The 25,651-nt window shown below is 39.3% G+C and overlaps 1 protein-coding gene across 6 annotated transcripts in view; it reads right to left on the bottom strand.

Annotated features, from left to right (window-relative positions):
- MYO3A (myosin IIIA) overlaps positions 1-25,651 on the bottom strand; it is a 126,860-nt gene that overhangs the window by 35,902 nt on the left and 65,307 nt on the right. For all 6 annotated transcript variants that reach the window (XM_027781755.2, XM_027781756.2, XM_055806054.1 and 3 more), the window contains exons 10-22: positions 24,261-24,360; positions 21,866-21,982; positions 19,664-19,768; positions 19,496-19,579; positions 18,541-18,743; positions 16,203-16,301; positions 15,988-16,102; positions 12,571-12,697; positions 11,341-11,551; positions 10,062-10,209; positions 2,531-2,684; positions 1,935-2,023; positions 73-202 (exon numbers count right to left, since the gene is read on the bottom strand). In XM_027781755.2, the coding sequence (XP_027637556.2) occupies positions 73-202; positions 1,935-2,023; positions 2,531-2,684; positions 10,062-10,209; positions 11,341-11,551; positions 12,571-12,697; positions 15,988-16,102; positions 16,203-16,301; positions 18,541-18,743; positions 19,496-19,579; positions 19,664-19,768; positions 21,866-21,982; positions 24,261-24,360 (1,682 nt within the window). The remainder of the gene's footprint in view (positions 1-72; positions 203-1,934; positions 2,024-2,530; positions 2,685-10,061; positions 10,210-11,340; positions 11,552-12,570; positions 12,698-15,987; positions 16,103-16,202; positions 16,302-18,540; positions 18,744-19,495; positions 19,580-19,663; positions 19,769-21,865; positions 21,983-24,260; positions 24,361-25,651) is intronic.

The raw sequence follows: 25,651 nt of genomic DNA, 5'->3' as shown, positions 1-25,651 counted from the left end.
AGTGGTCATATGAAACCTAGCAGTGGTCATCATGAAGGCTAGAGAAGAATAAGATTACCACAATAACAATACCTGTTTTTGTAAGAGGATGGGTTACCAACTGTCGTGTCAGATTGTTTTCAGATGATCGCAGTAGCAGCACAATATCAGCTGGCAGAGTATCTCTGTTTTTGGCTAGGAATCCACTTGCGTTATATAGAACCTGTTTAAAAAGTGCATTTATGCATCTTCTGAGCTTTTGAAAAGTAATTGTAGATTTAAGCACTCTGGCATGTGGCTTCTGATATATCAAGATACACAAATAGTTTTTCAGCCATCAGGCTCGCTCTTGCTGACAGTCTTTTGATCACTGAAAGTTCTAACTTTTCAATACTGAGAACCATTATGATGCAGATCACTGAAAGCAAATCCATCATTCCAAAGTAGCTTGAAGCATTTATTTTCCCTAATGCAGTTGTGTTAATATTAGTTTTAGCTAGTGTGGATTTATCACTAGGACAAGTGTATTGCAGTCCTCCTTTATGCCAGTACATGTAAATGCCCAATTAACAATGCACTTGATTTCAACCACATTATGCAGGATTATCCATATGACTACAATCTTTCTGTCCCTTTCATATAATGCTGTACTGGATCCAGGACTTACCATTCTTTCTGGAGATCTCTGAATTAATTGTAGAAGTCGTCTGCAAAATCACAAACTGCATATTGACAAATCAAATCTCTCTAAAAATTCCAGGAATGGTGTACCTAACTCGAAATGTAGCTCCAAGGCTCTATCTCACTGATGCTGTAAAAAAAAAAATCCCACAAAAACCCCTAAACCCTGGCCTGTGAAGAAGGGTAAAAGATACTGGCATATTTGATTTAGAAAAAACCTTCACAAAACAACCCAGTAACAGTCATAAATTACAAAAAAGGCTTGTAAAGGAAGAGGAAATATAATTTTCTCCAGTTCCACAGTAAAAAGAACCAGGAGTAATGAACTTGCATCACAGCAATGGAGATATGTTAGACAGTAGGAGAAACTTCCTAATGAAAAAGCTTGTTGAACACTGGAAAGGGCTGATGGGGCACTGGTGGAACCTCTGTCTTCAGTGGCTGATATCAGGAATGGTACAGGAAGAGCTGGCTCTCTGCTCCTCAGCAGTGATACGCTATGCTGGTGAAGTGTAGTTCAGATGAGTTACTGCAGGCCTTTTGTAGCTGGCTGTCTTGCATGGGGCAAGTTATCTTCCATCAGCTGATGGGCAGTATGTTGCCTCCTTCCATGCCAGCTGCTCCAGCACTGCACAGACCCAATATAGTTTCCTATGTGAGACAGCAATGCCTACTCCATACCCTTTGAAGGAGCTCAAAAGGAGGTGGGAAGTCCTGCTTTCGTAAGGCAAAGTTTAGGTGACCAGTGGCATCTTGCTGCAGTGCGTCAGCAACTCCTGAGTTTGAAAGACACGTGCAGCAAGTCACCTTGTACAGGAGGGCAAGACACTGCTCATCAAATGAGTCAGAAAGCAGGGCCTGCACTATCTATCTGACTGATGACAAAGTACAGAACTAAGTATGGCTGATGGGATGTAGGGGGTAGTAGAAAGAATGGAGGTAGATCCACAAAGCAGTGGAAACAAGCACGGCACAGGACTTTGAAGAACGAAGAGGAAGAGCAGAGCTGCATTACATAATGGCTACATTTCATTTCTTCTATAATACAGTCAGTTCATTTACCTGGTGACATTTACAAAAAATACACTCCTGCTAATGCTTTTTTTTTTGAGGGAAAATAACTTTTCAATTTACTTTTGATCTGTAAGGCACTGCCAACATTTCCATGTCAGGCCTGAATACATGAACATTGAGAACCAACCCAGATGACCTCTTCTGCTTCCTTCCAGCCCTACCATTTCACAATCCCCAACTAAAATCATTAGGGCGCTTACCTTTCCTGCATAATGGTAAATCCCAAAGGTTAGATCTACTCTTTTGGGCCTCCAAAAATATTTTGACTTCAAATTATCTTCAAATTTTTCTGAAAGGAAACACATATCTTACTGGAGTTACTGCACAATATTGTCTTCTGAAGCTGCATTCCTCTAAGGATATTGCCTGACTTCTCAGACAACACCGAGGCACAAAACGAACTCTGATGTTTTTAAGGAAAAACATACTATAATGGTCTTGTAATAAAAGGAACTAGATAGAGAATATGGGAGCTCTTGGATCAGTCACTTACTTGTACCAATTTTTTTCTGTGTGACCTCAGAAAATTGTTTGCCTTTCTAAGCTTTGGATCTTCATATATTAAACAATGTAGTAATCCTTCCTAAGGATTCCTTGGGGAATTGTGAGGGAACACCAACTGATTGAGGGCCTCTGTGTTGTAGACTAAAAAGTATGAGGACAACAAGCTCATATAATTGCTATAGCATGGGCATTGTTACTGGATGTTATCAGGTTTTGTTTGCTGCTGGTTAAAACTCTCATCTGACACTTTGCACATACCATAAAACCATAATAAAATAAGCCATATACTTACCTACAAGTGTCTGATCTGTTGCTTGTGGGAATCGACTTTCCTCATCCAGCAAGGACAATAAACCCATTGGTTTCTGCAGGAACATATCTAAGAGGGGCCTGTTGTCCTCGTATTCTATAACTCTTGCATCAACACCTTCATATAGGTATTCATTCTGCAACAAGCATCAGAAGGCAAGTTTTGTCTACGTAGACAGAAACACTTCAGAAAATAATTCACAGACTTAATTGTAGCAAATGAAAACTACATTGAAAAAGTGTGCTCCAGGGCTAAAGACATCAAGGTTTTGCAGGAACAAATGTCGGTAGGGATTTATCACACTGTCAGGCTATAGATTTTAATTTCTCTTTGGATATGTAAGTGCTTCCTATGGTACGGTTGGTAAAGCAAGATGCTTTCCGGGAATACACAAGAATTAAAGAAACAGTTGAAGAAGACTGAATGTTTGCAGATGGAGATCTCAGTGTATATTTACTTCCCTGGTCTCCAACGTAAAAAATGATCTCTTCATCTTTTAGAGCTACCTTTACTTTCCCAATTTGTTGCTCAGATCTATATGATGTACAGCGGCCAAGATTTACAAAAGTGACTACAGGTTACAGAAGCCTCACTTGTGTGATCCCTCTCCTCAGACACCTGGAAAAGTTCTTATATGGAGAAGAATGGTGCACAGAGTTTATAATAATTAAAGAATGGTGTACATACTTACTAAAAATGAAATAAATTGTCTCAGGTTGGCCTCTACAACATTTTCACTCCTTTTAAGGAACTAGGGAAAGGTATTCAGCAAGATTAAGAAACAATAGAAAAACTAGTGGGTCTTCTGTGGTTTATTTGTTTGTTTGTTTTTTCTCCTGAAAAATGCAAGTATCTTTGGATTTCTACCAGACTTAGGAAAACCTGGTAACAAATGCTGTGCGCACAGTGTGATGCCAAGTTTTTATATTGAAAATAATATAAATTATATCTGAAGAATACAAGAATTACTTTCTTTAATCCTTCATCAAGGCAGAGGACAGATTTACATTTACCAAGAGAAGAATGCTCTGGGGATCGCCACCCCTCCGCTACTGTCACCTGCATTACATAATGCAGTAGCAGTTATCCACTGCACAGTGCTCCCACATACACCAAGGCTGCCTTCAGTCCTCTGTAGGCTATACTATGAAACACATAATTAGGCCATTTGATCTACTTTAAAAATTATGCCTCTTCCAAAAGATAGGACTCTATAGAAGTGTTACGTTAATGCATGGTGTTAACAACATAGTTGTGCTATCCTGAATTCATTGTGAGAAGAATGTCATAAACATGAATGACAGCTAATATTAATGAGTTCAAAGACCTCTAACCCTGAAAGACCTCTCCTTATGTGTCATTTACTTGAGTCTGAATGAATGAAGAAGGCAATATATTGAGCAGTTTGAAAAGGAGTTAACTGCCATATACACCAGAAAAGCACATTATTTGACTTCATACCTCTTAATCTCTTAAGTCAGAGATAAACAACGAAATGAATAAAATCAATAACACCATCCTGGAAATACACACCAAAATAAATAAATCTGCTGATTCATTTGAAAGAGAACACAGAATATATACCTAAACCCTTCCAGTATCCAGACTGATCTAATTTTGCAAGACACTTTTAACTCTAAGGATAGGTTATGGCTCAGTTTATATCCTGTATAATGGTGTAAGTAAGAATCTCTGCTACAGCCCCATGAAGGCTCCTCAGCTCATAACATTAACTTCATTCATGTCTCCCCTGGAGCAGTGGGCAGGTGGAGTTTTGCTTTTTATTTTAATCAATGACCTGAGTAGTAGCAGAATATAGGAGAATAATAAATGTATCACTGATATAGGAAAGAAGTTAATTACATACCTGTAGGAGCCAGTGGCAGAAGGGAATGAGTCTGTGTTATCTCCTAAACAGAGCACTGGAGTAGGGGCACCTTAACCAAGGGCCGCTGCTGTACTGACACACAGATGTTATGTTCGTGAAACCAGCTGTTACTGCTTAGGATTACCAAGAGTACACTTATTTAGGGGCAAAAGGGAAGAGATTGCTTAGGATGAATCTATCAGAGAAGAGTGTTTCTGTGACACTCAGACATCCTCAAACAAGCTCTCACAAACAGCCTATCTATAATGATTAACTTTTTCCAACTTCAAATGTTGTGAGAGAGGCTGGTTTAGAGAGCTGGAAAAAGAGTTCTCCTGGGAACTGAAAGGAGGTCTGTAATAGCTGTACTACTACACTGTAACAGAAATGTCTGCTCTCCTCCCTGCCTGGCCAGTGCCCGGGGCCTGACCTCCATGCCTGCAGCTTTTGTGACTGTTCAGTCTTTTGTGTGTGCACCTTAACAACTGAATGAGTGTCAGCACTGACGGTTTCGGTAATGCTGCCGTCTGCCCAGCAGAATATGGAAGGACTTCACTCCATCACTTCCCATGGGCTCCTGGAGGATGGCTGATAAGCAAGTCTTCCAGGCACCAGTGTGACAGATGGCTCAGAAATAAGATATCACATCACATTTTCTTATGCAATGCTGGTCTTCAACCATATTATTAGGATACAAGCAGCAAGGATAAAAGCCTAATGATGCACATCATAAAACTGTAATGAAATGGATCCTATTTGAATTAATAGGTTGAATCAGCTACAGGATTCTGTAATCCCCCATAATGTTTTATGACAAGAAAGCTTCTTAAAACAGCAGCTGCTCATTGAAATTCTAAAACATAATCCACTAGAAAGTATTCCTGTGGATGGGATGTCAAAAGGAATGACTGAGTTAGTTACACTAACACTTGGGCTCCTATCTCAACTTCATATTACATGGTATCTTTTCTGTTATCAAAACTAGGTAATATTAGCTTGTGCAACCTGTTTTTACTTAATAACAAAAGAATGATTAAATACATTAGGAAATCGTCTCCATGTTTAATTAAAAAAAAAAGTAATGACACTGTACTGAGAACATGGTATCATGATATTTTGATATAAACGGGAACACCAGCAACTTATTCAGGATGAACCTTTTCCAGTTTAAACTAGAAAATTAAATCGTCATATGAATGTAAAATACATTTAGTGCAAAAAGTAGCATCCTTCCAACTGACAGTAAACTTGCCCCTTTCCAAAATGTTTTAGGTATTTGACGTTACTGCTTTTACTTTTTATGAAATAATCACAAGCAAGAAAGAAATGGGAAGGCTGCCTTACTAGACAGTGTTACCTGCAGATCACGGAGCTGACAGAATTAACTTACATCGGTACCTTACATGTAAGGGAGACACCTTGAAGGACAGCACTGAAGGTGAAAAAGTTATGCTTTGCTTAATATCAACCTAAAAAAGGCTTGTGCTGGCATTCATTCCACTTAACTGTAGACACATAAAAGAAGTGGCGCAGTTGAGAGCCTGTATTTCCTCCCCCATCCGTGGAGACAGAGATGTATCTATTTGTCCCTAGTGACTATTGGGAATCTAAACTACTTTTACCTTAAACTATACTCCTCCACTTCAGCCTTTCTGTTAAATTGGGGAAAGGATATTGCATTCAGGGCTAAAAGCCTTCATTCTTAAATTCAAGCATTAAGTCAACAATAAAGAATAAGTTCCCTCAGTTTTGACTTGTCTTCTCCACATCGGCATGCAGACACTCTGCTCTAGCGGACACCATGAGCCTTGGGCAGTGACAGTACCACTGTTCTTTCCTACCACTTCTGAGGCCGTATTTTTGCAGGCCACGCTTCCCAGGAAGGCAAAACTATCAACACTTCTCAGAAAAGAAACCACTGATAATGCTAAAAACACATCACCTGAAACACCAAAAGCCCAATTCAGCCTTGCGAATTCATTTACTATTTGGCTTCACTGCTCAAGTTGCCAGAAAATGATTCACCTCCCCTGGATCCATAATCGCTGCTTGTTAGGTTGACATTGGTTAATCGAGAACAAGACTATAATCAAGTGATTTAGGCCTTGACTTCCCACTAGATACATCAAATTTCATCTAATTGCATGTGTCATGGAATTGAACAGGGCAAAACAAGGAAAGAAATGAAGAAATAATGTACCTGTAAGTTTTACCTCTCTTGAGGGAGGTGTGAAAGAAATTAAACTGCAGTATTCCTTGGGTAGAACTACAGGGTGCAATGCAGTGTCATGTCAGAGATTCCTGAGATGGCACAGAACGATCCCACACATCTGTCTCACATTGCACAGGGGTGTGGAGAGATACTAGCCTGGGAGCCCAGCATCAGGACAGCTCCATCAGTGTGGCAGTCAGCTTGGGCTAATGGAAGTCAGCGCGAAGGTCTCTGTGACTGCTGGCATCAGCCGCCTTCTAAACATAACTCCTGCCTTCTAGTATTAAAGTCAGGCAGACACACAGCAAAGGCCAGCAGCCATCCTACTGTTTGGCTTTTACCTAAGTGATACTTTGTATCATTAACAAGAATAATTTCAGTCACATGATTTTGAAAGTATTTCCTTTTTTCCCCATGAATAGAAAATTTAGTAATTATACCTTATATTTCCCTGCAAATAGTTTTCTCTTATTTGTCTGCAGGGAAGGCTTGTACTTACAATTAAAGTACATTACTGGTGCTAACACAGGTGAGTCCTTACAGTGAACAGAAAAGATTCTGAAGCCACCTGCCTTCTCGAAGGCTGCTTTCTTGTGATGTAAAACTGGAACCATCCCATTATACATAAGTGAACATTGATGTCCTATAATGACTATGAATCATACTGCAAATCATCCCGTGCCATTGGGCTGTAAGGCAGAACAATACATTTGTCATTTCCTGGCTCTGAAAGGAAGGGAATTTACACCCACGCTTGCACAAACTTAATCTATATTGTTCATTCTTCACTGCTGTACTACTACCTTTGGAGACTGCTACAAGATAATATAACGAAGTTTGATATAAACTGGTGTAGTGGTGTCATGTAAATTAAAGTAGACATCTACCTCAATTGGCATTACAGACAGAATGGGGACACTTGTATTAGGAATATTAGGATTGCTGTAAATGGAATATGAATGGAAATGAGTGTGTAAGTACCAGAAGAGTCTTAGAAGAATGGCCTGTGATTTGAATGAAGAACGTTTGTTCACAGCGATGAAATCGAGGGAAGTGTTGCTTACATCAAGATCAGAAGGCCTTCACTCACATAAAGACTGCGAGCAGAACGGAACACCCTCCAAATCTGACAACAGGCGGATGGCCGCAAGGTTAACAGCACATCACATACGCCTTTCCTTTTCCTACGAGACCACCAAGGAAACTGACTGTAGGCATAAAGGTGTACATGTTCCAAACAAGGAAAACCAGATAATAACCTTGCCTAAAGATTATGGAGGCTGAAGTAAATAAGGTTCTGAGGCAAAGAACTGTCCCATAAAAACTGGTGATTGCTAAAGGGCATAAAAGATCTGTCCAAAAACTATTTCAGCAAGAAGAACCTAAGAGACATGATGAAGACTTGCCAGCTGGTGTCCTTTGTTCTCTGTGTTGCTCACAAATGATCCTGGTCACACCACTTAAACACACACATCCCAGTGCTTTCCTGGGTGTGAGTCAATGAAATCTATGAGAGAATGAGTGGGAGCAGGTAAAATTGACATACTTAGAGATCGTGTAAATAAAGGTCACCTTTGCCGGCCATAAGGTCTGTAATTGTCATACTAATTTCATACAGGGAGAAATGAGTAAGCTGTATGTTGCCAAAATCAGAAGTTCATTTTTTCCCTCATCTCTTCAGTAGCAAAATAACCACCCTGACCTCTCTGCAGCAGGGCACGCGCAGGAGAGCAAACTGTTGCTGCTAGATGGCGACACCACAAACCTCTGCATGAATATAGGTCTGGCCAAAATGTTCTGTATTAGGATATCTAGAAACAAGTAGAGGCAGATCACACTGAACAGGACCAAAGTCTAATTCAAAAAGAGAAGGAATATTAAAACAATATTTGCATGTACAGGGATAGGGTCAGGAAAGCCAAGGCGCATCCATCAGCAGCAAAAAGGCAACCAGGGAAAATGTGGGCCTGCTGCTGAACGAGTGTGGATGACACAGAAAAGGCTGAGATACTTGATGCCTTCTTTGCCTTGGTCTTGACTGATAATCCCAGGTCCCTGAGACCAAAGGGAAAGTCTGAAGCAAGGAAGACGCCCTCAGTGGTATAGGATCAATTAGGGAACATTTGAGCAAAGTAGATGTACACAAGTCCATGGGACCTGGTCAGTGCCTGGATTTGACAGGAATAAATAACGGTGCTGCAGCCTGTACTATTTCCATCTTCCAGCTGTAAGAAACAGCAGTAGCCAAGCACTCTTTTTTTTAGTGTGAATTCATGCACTTTGGAAAGAAGATGCCTAAGCAATTACAGTAGTTCTGGCTAATTTCTCTCTGACTTTTAGATGGTATTAAAGACAAGAAAATACCCGTGACTCAGAATCTCACACATAAATTATAAAAACAACTACAAGGTCTCAGACTGCAAGACAGCATTTCCTGAAATAGCTGGAAACAGGATAAAACATTGATCATAGAAAAAAAAATCATTTTACACATAGATATATACACCTCTAGACTGACACATGCACGTAGACACTTGCATACATAGACACATTCCAAACTTTTATCTGTCTCTTCCTTAAAACAAGCAGTGATTAACACTAATGAAACACTTTTTCTACTAATAATTAAAATCAGTATTCAGACAGATTTTCATCTATGTATCATAAACCCCAATAATTTCAATAAACCACAGAAAGTATTATTTCACCTAAAATTTGAATGTTGAATGTTCTGCTCATACAGAATTCTGAAATATTTCTATTTTCAGCAAGATTAATATTTTTTCCCAAATACGTTATTTTTTTCAAATAAAAATATTGAATAAAGATTTAAAGATAGCTAATTACTATGGAATTATTTAAAAATCTGAGGTGATTTTTTTGAGGTTTTTCAGTATTATCTTCAATTTCATAAACTTTTATAATTACAACCCTATTTCTTTTCTCTGTTTTACATCAAATTGTTTAGATTTAATGCATCATTATTTAGCTTAGATGAACTAGTTCCTGAATAAGAACAAAATAATGTTGAGATTTTCAGTTTTAATAATGGAATTTCAGTGTTCATTAAGGTTATTAGCAAGCTATTATGAACACTGCACTTTAAAAATTATGTTACCGCTCATTCATTTTTTTATTGTAAAATCATACATTACATCACTCATGTTTTTCCTCAAGAAAACAACTGCATTTGCATCAAATCAACTATCACTGTGTTATGTTGCTTAGATACTGTAAATTTCAAGTTCAATGCATTTTATGTAAGCATTTCACTTGCAAATAGCAAGCACAGCTTCACAGAACACACACTCAGAAAACATTTGTTATAATCTGCAGTTTACAACCTATTATGGAGAAGGAGCAACGTAGTTTCTTGAGACAAGGTTTTATATGTTAAGAAATATTAAAGCTTTATCAAAATATTCAACACATACCTGTTCCCAGGCAAAGACATGTTGATTGAAGTAGAACTGAATTTGTTCATTGGCAATGTTGATACAAAGTTGTTCAAAAGAATTTTTTTTGAAATTCTCAAAGCCAAAGATATCAAGAATTCCAATGTTCAAACCATCATCATTTCCACTGCAAAGATTAAATAAACTTTCTATTGTTGCATCTTATTTTACACTAACTAGCTTCGTTATTATTTCACAAAAGGAAATAAAGGGCCAAATCTGTACACCAGTTAAACAGGGTAATTTTTGCTACATTAGATATCTCTTAAAATAACAATATTTTTTTAAAAAAATACAATAAATACATATCAATTCAAAGATGCCTGTATTTGCAGACCAGATACACTGAATCACATAATGACCGACTCAATTGATAAGTGTATAGAGGATTTACAAATTTGTTTTTAAACTAGTATTTGCTAGTTATTATTCTACTGTAAAAAGCTGACTACAGTACAGAAACAAGATGTAGTTATTTTTGTTTCTCTTGTAATAAAACAGGCTTTTCTTACAAGCATCTTGAAATTAAAGATTGCTGTCATCAAATATTATTTCTTCATATTACTTTTTCACAACAATTAAAACTGCCTATTTTCACATGAAATTCAAAAGAATGAAAAGCTAAACCTTTTATGCATCTAAATAACAACTTTAAGGACCAGGGTGTGGCATGAACTTAAATTACCAATTAAGGTCTACAGAAGTACTATTAGTAAAAACTTCAGTTTGAAATTTTACTTAAGGCATTCTGAGAGGTACATGGTCATTTCTGCAACTGGAAAAAAGCTTTAATATTTGTATTTATTTGCTGAAACAAAAATTTAAGGGGATATAATTTTATATCAAACTGAAGTTGTGTTTGGAAACTACTCTCACAAATATATGAAACCATGCTCATAACAAAAATGACAGAAGCATTGGCACCAGCACAAATACGAGCAAATTTGACCTATGTAATCAACAGATGAATGTAAAAAGTTGACCCTGGAAAAGTATAAAGGAAAAATAGTTAGTATGTAATTTTCAAAAGGTTAAATAAGCAAAGGTCAAACATGAAAACGCCAGATGCTTGTGCTATCCATATCCACTGTATCTTCACTGCATACTATGAATAGAATAAAAACTTCTTTTTTTTTTTTAACATGGAGATGTCATGAACAAAAGGTAGCAGACAAAAAGTAGATGAGAACACCAAATGCTCTAGTGTAGACAATATTATTCCCACAGAAAATCTTTATTCTGGAAAAGCTTTTTTTACCTTAAATGTTTGTCAGGTTTGAGTAAAGTGTTGATGCGATTGACTATCCAGCTAAAAAGGCGCCCGTAGAGTGCTTTGGCCATGGCATCTCTGACATCAGTGGCTTTTTCCACAGTGTTGGGACGAATAATTGTTTCTCCTCGAGTCACTACACAGTGAGAGGTGAGGGCCTCTTGCAGTTCATCTGCCTGAATACACAGCAAGGATGCACCTAGGAAGGAAGGTCACAGGCACAGCTCAGAGGCAGATTTTGGAAGTGAAAATACGCATATCTGCAATCAAAGCTGGAAGTGCAACATATTATGAATAAGGGCCAAATCAAAGTCTTGAACTATGACTAATGCGGGCGTTCATGCCAAACAACTGTCAATATTTAATCTAGTCACCAACCTTCCTAGCTTCCACTGCAGTCATTAAGTCATTCAAAGCAGAGGCCTGTAGGTTTTAAATTGCTTTATTAAGGAGGCTTCTAAATTGCTTTATCAAGGAGGTTATTTCTCCAAACTGTCTACAGAGAAATGCTAGGGAATCTAGGTGACCATGTCAGGAGTATGTAAATTGTGAGGTGTGACTATCCCTCTCAGTTATAATCCATCCATATAAGCCACTGCTGTCCTCCTTCTGCTCCAAAATCGGGGTTCTTCTTTCCCAGTTCCACAATATTTTTCTATCTGTGGTAGGAAAACATGCAAGAAGATAGCATGAGGACTTCATTATCTCCCCACTTGTACTTACTGAGAAAGAGTAGTAACTTTCTTAATAATCTTTGCCCCTTTCCCTCCTCTGTATCCTGGCAGCCTACAGTGTAAGGTTTCCCTTCCAAAGAATTAGTGAGCCATATTTCAACAGGCACAAGTGGGGAACAAGCAATGACTATCTGAGAAAGAAACTGGGAAAAAAACCTATTCAATGTGTTAATGAGGTTCTCCATCAAATGTTCAAATAACCTTGGAAAAAATCCAAAGATTTTCTTTTCAAGCATCTGCAGTATTAGTCATGTTTCCTGAATACCAGTGAACTGGTTAGTCAAATAAGCTGCATAACATGGAAGATGTTTTCTTTTTGCATTTGAATTCAGGTGGGCTTGGAATTAATCTATCTTCAGCATTTAATTATTCTTGCAAAATTTCAATGTGAATACAGTTTTCATGGATAACTCTCCTGCAACAAAAGAAATTCACTACCAAAACACTAACGGAAACCAATCTTAAATCAAGAAAAAACACTCACAATTCTCAAGGGCTACTGGATTGGAAATGTTGCTCTTGTCAATCATATGTTCAGATACTACTGCAGAAAATTCAATGTTACCCACATTTAAAATGGCAGCCAGGACACTGTACACACTTCCAAGTTCCTGAAAAGTATATTAAAAAAGATGCAATAGTTAACAGCCAGATAGATTTGTCACTTTGGTTTGTGCAATGGGCATGTGTGCGTGTTGTTTCCTGTTGTCTGCCACATGCTTCCTACTTTTAGGAATACTGTTCTCAGCAGTTATTCCCTGTTCTGTACTCAGCATAGTCTTTCAAGTCTAAGACACCAAAGAGGGCAAGACAAACTATAACCTAATCTTTCTTCCATACTTGTCAACAGGACATGATTGACATGGAGCAGGGGAAGCACAAAACAGTGGTGAACATAATCCTCTTACACAGAAAGAACTCAGAGGTTATTTATATCCACCCTTGACCATGTCTGCAGGTACAACCATGTCTAAAAAATAATACCCAGATCAACAAAACCGTAAAAAAATCTGCATCTGTGTTTCTTGGAAACAAGGTACTCCAAATAATAGGTCTGCAACAGCTCCCACTGATGTCATCAGGAAAAGTTTCACTGGGAGAAGAGTGAGACCTCACATCTCTGATTTGGCAAAGCACTTTACCCCTCAAAATGTCAGTTAGAAACTGTGTACTCATCAAAGCACTTTAGTATGGACTTTAACATATTTAAATTCCAAATTATTTAGTAGGTTCTGAAGGGGATTCTGCCTTGAAAAAGGCTAATATTAGCCTGGACAGTGAAGAGATACAGAAAGTACATTATTTTAAGTACTTATATATGGCAAATAAAATCATATTTGCAATTAATGAAATAATGATGTCATTGCAGGTTTGACTTAGTTTTGAACTGTGAATTTTCATCTGAACTGTGGACATCTGTATACTTGATGATCTGAGTATTTTCTACTCAGAAATGCTGAGGTGTTCCTGTAAAGCAGACAAGGTTTGAAGCTTGGAATCTGCGATACTATATATTTTGAGGCATGCAGTAATAGTGTATTTTTTAAATAGCAGGTTTATAAGCTTTACAGTAGTTTTATAAGAAACAGTTCTGTAAATTTGATTGGTATTTTATAATGATGGACTTTTCATAATTGCACAGCATTTTATTCCCTCATATTCAATAGTTTGCTGGTATCATGTCAGGCATCATTTACTCAGATAAAATCCTTAATTGCTTTAGAATTCTTGATCTTGTTTTCAAGACTTTCAGAAGTTAATCTAGCAGTTAATAAATTAATTAGTCCAGTGACAGCAAGACAAACTAGATAAGCTCACTCTAAAAAATTATGCTCAGAATAATTGGCACACAATTTACCTGGGTTTTAAGCTTAGGGACACAGATGAAATGCAAAGAAATACATAGCTTAACGTCTGCTGTTATGCTGTGTACAGTACGTATAGCCTTTTCCAGTGTGTTTGAAATCTGGCTTGATCTGTCTCATACAGCATGATTACTGTCCACCTCAGACAGTCTTTTCCTATTAATTTTGCCATGCAGACTGAAATTAAAACAGTGTGATTTTAAGATGGGGAGTAGTGACAGCAGTTTCTATTAAAGCCTGCCAATCCATTAAAAATAAAAGAAATAAAGCTTTGATTAATTCTCAGTTTTAGTTAAAGTGGAGAAGATACTCTGTCCAAGGTTTTCTGCCAATAAAACATGGAACATGCTTCTATAGAACTTCCTCTGTGCACTGGGATGCATGTCAAAGCTTAAGGCTGTGTTACTAAAAAGTGATCTTAGAAAAGGAACTCATTGTCTTACAGTATCTTTTTGTCACTGAAAATAAATTGTCTCGGCACATGTATCCTATATCAGAACCTCAGTGGGGGAAGAAGACTTCTCTGTTCCTTCAGTCTTGCAAACACAGCCTCAGACAGGCTAATTCACCCTGTGGAGAATGTAAGACAGGCTAATGCAGATGGGGCTCACATGTAAACAGTTGGTTCCTATGGTACTCAACCTGCTTCTGAAACTGTGGGGGTTCTACAGGTAGATAATTCTTTAGAGATTCAGCTCACAGTGGCTTGCTGAATTAATCAAGTGAAGATCCATGCTAGAACTGCACAATGCAGCTAGTGACCTAGTTCTAAGTGGATCTTCAATATGAAAGGAAGGTCTCTTTTGGATGGTCAGGATTATTGTCTTCGTTCATCCAAGTGAACAAAAGAACTGGGAACAAAACCAGACTTGCTGCTTTTCATGGTATAAATTAGGACTTATCAAGGTCTCTGGTGCTGTGACAAAACTGCTGTCAGCGCTGAGCTGTGCATATCCTTCCATGCTGCTTCTGGAAAGATGAAAGTACAGGTGTGAAAGGATGTGCTAGTACAGGTGTGATATTACTAACTGCAGTTGCAAATAAGCATGTAGAGGAGAAAGAGACTGTGAATGCCACCGCTACTATGACTTAATGCAAAACAAGTATGGAGGAACAGAATAGATTAATAAATCTGTTCTGCTAGCTATTCAAATATTTACATTGAGGGAAGCCAGAAATATTCAACTGAAGTGAGTAATCTTCTGTGAAAAGCTCCTTAAAACATGCAGTTTTGTCGAAGAAATTAAAAAATACATCCACTTTGCAGCGCTAGTGCTATATTTCACAGATGCTATATGGATCATAGTCCTACTATCATTTGTGATAAAGTTAGTCAGTGGTAAACTACGGCCATGATGCACCACTTCTCCCAGGAAGAGAGAACTAGGGTGCAGGATGAGGTTTCCTTCCCTTGCATCCTACTCCATAAATCCAGAGGCCTGTTTTTATTTTAATTACACCAAAGACAGCCTGAGGAGAGGGGGTTTAATGGCCAGCAGAACAATGATATGACCAGTTAATGTTTAGTGATGAGATTCACTCCAATGGGATGTAAAAACTTCATTTTACTTTACCCCTGGAGTTGTGAAAATGTAATGAGTTCATCAAAACTCAGATCAACTCAATGAATTTTTAGGACTCTCACCATGGACTTAATCTTAAAACAGAGATGAGACTCATATTCACAGGCCTAAAATTATAGGCTAATAAATAGTTACAACATAATTTTCTATGCATTTAATTTGTAAAAGCCTTTTTTTCCCAATTACTAAGCTGTGCTGTGTTCATTGATTTCAAAGTCTTGTTGACTAATACAATTTTATTAGTTTATCAATGCCATGAAACCTTAAAAATTTAAATGCGGTAATATAACAGTAAGTTGATCATGCAATATCCTAAAACATAAACACGCTACTGCTAAATGAATAAATTAACAAGGGATATTATTTGAATGCTTTATACAAGCTTTTCCTGATCAAGGTAGCTATTAAAGTTTACAAAACAAAAAATAATAAAAAAGGGTTATCAGCACTCACCTCCAGTGTAAAACCTATGACTTTAAAGCACTGTTCAATTGATTCAAACTGAGACTTATAAAAGCTATTGTTCATGAAATCTTGCACTATTCTGAAATGATCATTCTGCAGATATCTGAAAGAGTTGATAGATACAGAGTTAGAATGTAAATGAAGTTGTGAATTCAACACCGCATTCCTTAGTAATCAATTTAAGTAAAAATAAACTGCATTACCTGGGAGGTCTATATTCTGGCAGTTTATAATGTGCCAGTTTTTTCTTTTCCGCCAGACCAGCATAAATATAATAAAAAATATGGAAATTTTTCTCTCCTCTGAAACAACAGAAACAACGAACTGCTTTAGTAACATAACTGTTACACTTAATGATGACATACATGCTATTATTAAATAGCTATTTTAGTAACAGGCAAGGCTCATGCAAACTGACAGAGGACTCTGAAAGAAGCTTTATTACACAAGTTCCTGTGAAGTGAACACCCTTTCCGTGCCATTGTATACTTGTTTCAAAGCTGCCAGGGTGGCTGCTCAGAGCTACAACCAGCTAAATGCTGCTCTGCCTTTGATGCAATTGGTAGATGCTGGGTGAGATACGGCATGTTGCTCACCACTAGCATTAAATGGGCTGCTTAACTTCCAGTTATTTTAAAAAAATCTTCTGACCATGGGAGAGCTATACACTCCTGTTTCAATGAATCCAGTATGTTTGCTGTGCCCTTTAGCCCTAAACCAAGCACATAAGCAGACATTCAGCAAAAGGCCTTATGACTTGGCATCCTTTGCCTAACAATTAGGTGCCCAAACCCAGAACAGGAGGTTTATTGCACATCCAAGGTTCCTGTGAACCTTAGGAGGAAGAACTAGATGCTTAGATGGAAATTTGCAACCACCACTGAACCTTGAGATAGCCAAGTCAGTCACTATGAAACGGCAAAAAGGAATTGTGTTCAAAGCCCTGCTTTCTGCATGGACTGAGGTGTGTCTCAGGAGCACCATTACGTGCGTCTTTGAAACAGGATCAGAGCCCAGTACACTCCTCTCTACATGGGGGGTGCCAAGATCAGAGTCCAGGGCCAACTTAGTTTGCATATTTTACTGTGGACAGTCAGTAATAGAGACCAAAATCAATTTAAGGAGTAGAAGCAGATCTCTTATCTTCCCCCTTTGTATCTTAACCATTATGTTGCAGAGCCATGCTTTGCACACTCTCTGAAACCTCACTGTGTCCTGATGGTTTGTGCATTCTCTTGGAAAGGTAGGAGAACCTGTAGGTTCAAAATCTCTTGGCTTGACATAAGTCTGGAACTTGGGTCTCCCTTTTCTGGGTAATCAGTCACCACTTTTCCGCAAAAAGTCATTCCTAGCTCTCCACGTGAGTTTGGGAGTCAGGTTCTCCCAAACAGCAGAACAGACTGCCCTTGCAATGCAGGTACCTGAACGCCCGCTCGCTGCCCTGGCACAGCCACAGGGACCAGCCACACAGAGACCTCAGGGAAGAGGCTAACATGCTCCCACAACCAGCTTCAGCTGCCCTTGCAAGTTCACACCTTAAAATTTAACCTCCTACAGTGGCTCTCACGTTAAACTGTTTGGTGGCATTTTCTTGTGAATCCACACATCTAAACAGCTACCTAAATAGCATTTGAGGCATGTAAATTCTTCACTATCTTCCTGTCTCCGTGTGTGGCAAAATATAAACTGACAGTCACAGAACAAACACATGAAAAGTGATGAAAAAAGTGGTATTTTGAGAAAAAAGCTGATTTTATTCTGAAAAAGCAGTTTCTGTGCTTATGTTCAAACAGGGAAAAACCACAATTTCATAAAATTGCCTCTAACTTTAAATTTAGTGAAACATTCAAAGTGATACTTAGTGATACTTAGATACTTAGATCAGCAAGCAGAAAAATTTAAGTCAGTGACAACATTCCTTGTCTCAAATTCGGTTTTTCATATTGTTATTATGGCAGAAATAGAGTTGCCAAAATATTTTTTACTTGGATGTCCTGTATTTTTGGATAGAAAATACATGTCAATATTTTAAAATAACTGGAAATGCCATTTAATTTTACTGTCATTTTATGTTATGAGACCACACACATGACAGATGGATCTGTTCTGCATTTCGTCCATAACCCTTTCTAACCAAAATGGAAAACAAGCACGTTGCAAGCAAACAAACAAACAAGCTACAATATTAGAGGAAACGCAGAAGAAATAAATCCAAGTGATATACTTGACATAATACTTCAAAATTCCACAAAGACATTTATAACTAAACTATTAGAAAGTTTTTAATACTTTACACATTCTGATACACTTTATATATCATATATATATTTTCATGAGATTTGTTTAAATAACCCAGGAGGCAATGAAAAAAAAATCAGTAGTTTTCAGCTAACTTACAGATTTATAAACTATTCATATATCATTTATGAGAAAAAATCCCAGTACCTTATTAATTTTCATGTTTTGATCAAAGATAATTTCCTGCATTGTAGGCCTACTCTGTAACACCCAACTGAGGTAAAATGTAATTTTTATACTTACACTGCCTGGTGAACAACTCTGGATTTTTCAAGGAGATACTCTGAAATCTGGGCTCCTACTACAGTGCCACCACAAGTGAATTTCATTTCCAAATATTTTCCAAATCTGCTCGAGTTATCATTGATGATAGTGCCTGCATTCCCAAATGCTTCTACAAGGTTATTAACCTGGAGGATCTTTTCCTGTAGAGTCCTGTTATTAGCCTGGATATGAAAGATATTACTTCAGATTACCAGTAATCAGTCAAATATATTCATTTTTAAGTGTTTCTTTCCTCTTCTAGTTGTTATTGTAAAGTGTGATGTCATCAGAGCAGCCATTCCCATGTGACTCATATGGAAAGAAAGACGTATATATCATGAAAACTCTCAGAATACAGCAATCTGCAGAACTAATGGCTGGCTGGAAGAGATCACACACATAATGACAATGACACCACCAGAACTAATCAGTTTCTGTGGTCCAGCACTCTGCAATGGCCAGCCTGCTTTCAGGATCCTCGTTAGCATCTGCTTACTGCTGCACGGCACCTTACCAACGGATCAGTTTGCTTGTATCTCACCTGGGACATGCAAAAATGGCATTTTATTTAGACAATTATGGTGACCGCTTCCCAGAATGAGCATGTCCCACTGACAGCAATGTGGTTGTAGAAGGAGGTAAAAAGCTACAAAAGTACCGTTAGGGTGATTTGAAGACAATTAAACAAAGGACAAAGTCACAGACCTCACTGCAGTGGGTATTTCCTTGCGGAATCCCCAACACATTTTCAAGTGACCCTAGTTCAGGAGGGAGGAAGGGGTAGACAGATCTGCATCACGTTCCAATCTAACTTTACAGAAGTTCTTTGGAAAATGTACTACAGTCTTGCCCCCTTGCCAGTGCCCCGTCCATAGGTTCAGTCAACTAGGCATAAGATCCAAAGCCTTACAGAAGCATCCCCTTTGAAACATACCTTGCCCAGGACAGTGAGCTGCTGGACCAGAAGATGGGCACTTTGTGTCTTGCCAGCTCCACTTTCTCCAGAAATAACGATACACTACAGAGAACAAGAGCATGATTCTGAGCTCATTACGTATCTCTCAGCCTGACAATATAAATAATTAGGACACCTCATATATACCTGATCAGAGTTGTATGTCACCATGGACTGATAACCTATGTCAGCAACAGCAAAAATATGAGGAGGGTTGGCAGTCCGTTTGGCTCCAATATACAGTTTGGAATGCTAAGTGTAAGAAAAATGAAAATGTTATCAGTGCCCCTTAACAACTTTTTTTTTTTTAAATCAGAACTTAGTTTTATTTTCAGATTAGTGTATAGCATGCTGAGGTTACCAGCAGTAATCCTTTCTGAGTGAGCTGTTACCACGCTCACTATACCATTAATCTGTATATAGTCAGTACTACAAGAACTGCTAAAAAAGACGAAACATAATTTGGTATGATGTCAGCCCTGATTATGCTATGAAACTCAAATTATTAGAAGAGAATTTAACGTTGCCGGACATCAAGGACCAATTTACCATAGAATCACAGAGGGGTGAGGGTTGGAAGTGACCACAGGAGACCATCTGGTCCAACCCTTGCTAAAGCAGGTTCACCTAGAGCAGCTTGCACAGGATCACATACAGGCAGGGTTTGAGTATCTCCAGAGAAGGAGACCCCACAGCCTCTCTGGGCAGCCTGTTCCGGTGCTCTGTCACCCTCAAGCTAAACAAGTCCCTCCCCATATTCAGACGGAACTCCCTCTGTTGCGGTTTGTGCCCGTTGCCCCTTGTCCTGTCGCCGGGCACCACTGAAAAGAGCCTGGCCCCAGCCCCTGGACACCTGCCCCTAAGGTATTTGGGTGCATCGGTGAGACCCCCTCTCGGTCTTCTCTTCTCCAGGCTGAACCGGCCCAGCTCTCTCAGCCTTTCCTCATTAGGGACACGTTCCAGTCCCCTCATCATCTTTGCAGCTCTTGGCTGGACCCTCCCCAGCAGTTCCCTGTCTCTCTTGTACTGGGGAGCCCAGAACCAGACACAGCACTCCAGATGCGGCCTCACCAGAGCAGAGGAGGGGATCACCTCCCTCGACCTGCTGGCCACGTTGCCCCTAATGCCCCCCAGGGTACCACTGGCCTTCTCGGCCCCACGGGCACACTGCTGGCTGACGGGCACCTTGGTGTCCAACAGGGCTGCCAGGCCCTTCCCCGCAGAGCTGCCTTCCAGCAGGTCAGCCCCAGCCTGCGCTGGTGCGTGGGGTTACTGCTCCCCACCTGCAGGACCCTACACCTGCCCTTGTTGAACTTCAGGAGGTTCCTCTCTGCCCAGCTCTCTGGCCTGCCCGGGTCTCGCTGAATGGCAGCGCAGCCTCTGGGCTACCAGCCGCTCCTCCCAGTTTGGCATCATCAGCAACCTTGCTGAGCGCACACTCTGCCCCTTCATCCAGGTCGTTGGTGGATAAGCTGAACAGGACTGGACCCAGTACTGGCCCTGGGGAACACCGCTGGCTACAGGCCTCCAGCTGGACTCTGTGCCACTGATCACAACCCTCCGAGCTCTCAGCCCACCTCACTGTCGCCCCATCTAACCCACACCCCTGAGCTTGCCTGTGAGGATGTTGTGGGAGATGGTGTCAAAAGCCTTGCTGAAGTCAAGGTAGACAACATCCACTGGTCTCCCCTCACCTACCCAGCCAGTCATTCCATCACAGAAAGCTATCAGATTGGTCAAGCATGATCTCCCCTGCGTGAATCCATGTTGACTACTGATAACCTTCTTTTCCTTCACATGCTTACAGATGACCTCCAGGATGGGCTGTTCCATCACCTTTCCAGGGATGGAGGTGAGGCTGACCAGCCTGTAGTTTCCTGGGTCCTCCTTCCTGACCTTTCTGAAGACTGAAGTGACATTGGCTTTCCTCCAGTTCTCAGGCACCTCTCCTGTTCTCTATGATCTTCCAAAGATGATGGAGAGTGGCTTAGCAATAACATCTGCCAGCTCCCTCAGCACTCAGAGGTGCATCTCATCAAGGCCCATGGATTTGTGTGTGTCAGGTTTGCCTAAATGATCTCATAATTTGGTCTTCCTAAACTAAGGGAAAGTCCTCCTTTCTCCATACTTTCTCTCTTGCCTCCAGGGTCTGGGAGTCCTGAGGTCTGGCCTTAGCAGTGAAGACTGAAGCAAAGGCAGTACCCAGTCACTCTGCCTACTCTGTGTCCTTTGTCACCAGGGCACCCACCTCATTCAGCACCCCACCCACATTTTCTGTAGTCATAACACAAATACTCGTATTTTAATGGAAACTTGTGTTACAAAAGAACCAAACCTAGATTTTCACACCTGTGAAGAATAAATATCTATGTTCCGAAATGGATTGACAGCAATGAGAATGTCCCCAACATATGTGTAGATCTGATCCTTGGCGTAACCTTTCTGCAACTGCTCTGTTACTGTATTCTGATGGAGAAAGAATAGGAACATTGAATCACACAGGGAAAAAAAACATTAGAAAATGCAGAAATTATTTATATAGTTATAATGAGTGAGGACAGATAGAGAAGGATAGTTAGGAATACAACTGTTTATGATCATAAATGAGTAACACTTTCAAACACACTGGTATTCCTAAATGCTTGTGTCCAAACTCACTTTGAACAATATATACTTATAGATCCCCCAAGGGGCTGTAGAAAAATGAGTTAAGAAGTACTGCTTTAATTCAATTAATCAAAGGTTTCCATGAGACAGTCCTGTCTTCATTTCTAACACTACGGCTTCATCTAGCCCATCAAGCTAGAGCCATATGCTTGAATTCATAACTGCCATTACAGCTGCTCTTAACATTACTGTCATTTATGATAAGACACAAATGTTCAACTGTTTGGATCCTATTCATGTAAACAATCGGGCATCTTTCTATATAAATAACCAGCCTCTGCTGTGATTGTTCGTTGCTGCTGCAGAGCCAGTTCCCCCTGAACCAAGAAAAACAAGGTACCCAGTTTCTTGACATAACTTCCCTCAGCTGCTTCTGCATACAGAGCTGGGTATGTAAAGTGCCTCGTTAGGTTTCCAGTCAAAACAGGACGTGAGAACTGGATGAAGACATTCAAACCAGCCTCAAGACTATTCTGAGGTACATGTGAAAATATCCAGGCCCTATTTCCACTGGAACAGAATGACTGGCAGCTACAGAGGACTACAGAAGGATTGCTTTCCCTCCTCATCTATCTGTTCCCAGTGTTGTGCACTGTGTTCTCTCCAGTGCACTTAAAACCTGATTTCTCAACAACTGAAGAGGTTAAATTTCCTTCACAGGAAAACCTAAGGAGAAAACCTGGGTTTTCCATTGCCTTGATAAACTCTTCCCTTTTTTGGGTTTCAATGCTACATAGTTTTGGCCATAACTAGATTCCCATTAACAGAATTTTTAAGGGGAATTTCTGCCCTTTTTGAAATTATTTCTTGCACCAGTCTCCTGGTTTGCTCTTCTGATGGGGTTATATAAACTGCAAGAAAAGTTTGCATGGAACAGTTTTGAGAAGCTGCTATTAATATGTAAAAGAGGTTTGAAACTGTATTTGATTTAGTAACATATCACATAGTCAAATAATGCCTTTAGGTGGAGGCTTCCTGAGGACTTTCCTGAGAATGCTCCACCTCTGAAGAGGTAGGATTGGGGTAATCTTCCAGCTTGTCTTGTTTTTTTGTGTGTCTTCTCTTTAGCTCAGATTTTTTATATGCTTCATGGCAAAAGACAAAAAACAGTTTTGCTAGCATATGGCTATTCCCAATATTTAAAAAATGCTTAGATTTGAGTTTTGTGAAATAGACAAAGTTTGGATTAGCTCAGTAAATATTAACTAAACACTAAGCTACTATAACCCAACTCTTGGAAGATGGAAGATGTCTGTGGGCTGTTAATGTTATGCAGTTTACCAGCTCAAGAGCCATATTTAGTATTCTGGACTGACAAAGATACAATATACCAGAGAAGTTTCACAGATAAGAGAATGTGAATTACATTCTATGCACAGCCCGGTAGAGGAAGAATGACAGTTTCTTTACAACCACTGATGGCCTCTAAGACCTGCAGATAAAGTGCTGTGGCCTGATTCCTCTTTCTGGTTTTGAAGGTTAAAGCATAAATTATGCATGTTCCTCTGCTCCCAGTGGACTGATTTTTGAACTTTGACAAACCAGTGAGATTTGTAACCAGTAATTTCGTCAAAAGTTCAACAGAAGACATTGACAGGATAGAGCCTCAGCAGACATGCATTGATCTCAATGCACCTCCACACCAAAGTAAGTCAGTGGGGATCCAGCCTAGGAAAGTATGGTAACCTAGTTTAAGACAACTCTAGATGTCCAAGCAACAGGGAAGAAGGTGCTTGTACTTGGACCTGAACCAATTTCAGGTTAACATATAATTGCAGACTAGATATTTAGGTGTAATAAAATCCAGCAACATAAATCCTGTCAAGCAAATAGTGCTACAATACTGCTCGGTCTAAGGCTGTAACTGCAGAGTGTGTTTTAGCTTTGAGTTGGACTCACTCCTGACACAGTACATCTCATCTAAAATGTTTTCCATAAACTGGTAAAATGCCATTGTACACTTACACAATTGAAGTTTGACAATATAGTTGAACTTGAAAATCAACAGCACACTATTGTGTTTCAATATGTGATTACCTACCCCTCTTCAGGGAAGTGTGAAAAAGGAGGCTCTTACCTCATCCAGTACTTCCAGGGTTGCTAAATCATCTACTTCTTCCTGGTTTGAAACTAGTGACTTACTGTAGTTCCCTTTCTTTGTATGAATACGTTCAAATCTAGAAAAGACAGACATGTGATTTCCTAATGTAAGAAAACAGAGAAGATTTTGCAACTGTAACCATCTTGAAGGCAATTCAGCCAAAACATTCCAGCTTTGCACTTTTCCAAATTCAAACACATGAATGAATGAATAACAGGACAGGATAGAACTCAGTGCAACACACTCGTACTTGACAATTCAAAATCTATGGTTTGATCCCACAACTGATACCATGAAGAAATTTTCCACTGTACAGATCCCTGCTTGATCACTCAAAGTCTAGAGCTATGCAGTACAGGGTAAGAAAGAACACATGTATAAAGCATCTAACAGTCAAATTCTGGCACCTACCTGAGAAAAGAAAAATGATCCAGATAAAGATTATATATATGAAAGATCCAGGGGTGTATGATGAAACAATATCACAAGAATGATGCAGACAAAGCACTCAGGATGGAAACACTTCTAGCTTAGTAATGACAATGCTCTAAAGCCTGGCTGAGATGACCACATTGTAGAGCAAAGTTCTACAGAACCACTAGGGTATGTGAAATACATCCTGACCAAGAAGAATTTTCTTGGACTCTACAGGAAAAAAATAATACAAAATAAGGAAAAAAAAATTCAGATTTTTTTCTTATTGGGGTAAACTTCAATTAAATTTGTCTTAAAGTGGAATTATTTTTATCTTTTAATCAAACCAAAGAAAATTTTATGCAATCTTACAGAGAATAGCAAGAACATTCCCAGAGACTTGGATTATTCTCTATCCAAGAGTAAAGGCATTGCTAAAAAAAGCAAAAGCAAAAGCAGCAAATGCAAGGCTTACAATTCATGTTATTTCACTTGCTTTATGAGATGGGGGAAAATCAGGGAAAGGGAAACTGGGTATGTAACAGCAGAGTTCACAAATTGAATCAAGCTCTGATGTGTAATACGGCACAAGCACGGAAAGATTATCAAGTAAATCTGATATGGCCTCACTCCCCTTGATACTATATGTAGGAAGGCACCTCTCAAACACATGGAACATACACCTGAGGCAGCTGTAAATGGAGACAGCAGGGAAACTGTGTTGTGTGAAATGGGCAAATGATGCCCTTCCAAACTGAGTGCAATCAAGATCTGAAAGATGGAAGTGCAGGCATGAGTGCACTTCATCTAGCACTTCTTTCAGTTTTTCTTGTCTCTCACTATTGTTCTGTGAGGGTGACAGAATGGCATGTCCTCACCCAGGTGCCAGTAATGGCGCAGTTTCTTCCTCCCTTATGTAGGTGCCAGGTACCACTGGGGTCTTCCCATTGTTC

Source organism: Falco peregrinus, chromosome 5 (assembly GCF_023634155.1).
Source record: "Falco peregrinus isolate bFalPer1 chromosome 5, bFalPer1.pri, whole genome shotgun sequence".
NCBI classification, from domain to species: domain Eukaryota; kingdom Metazoa; phylum Chordata; class Aves; order Falconiformes; family Falconidae; genus Falco; species Falco peregrinus.
The sequence above is the reverse complement of the archived record's forward strand: the minus strand, read 5'-3'. Positions and strand labels throughout refer to the sequence as shown.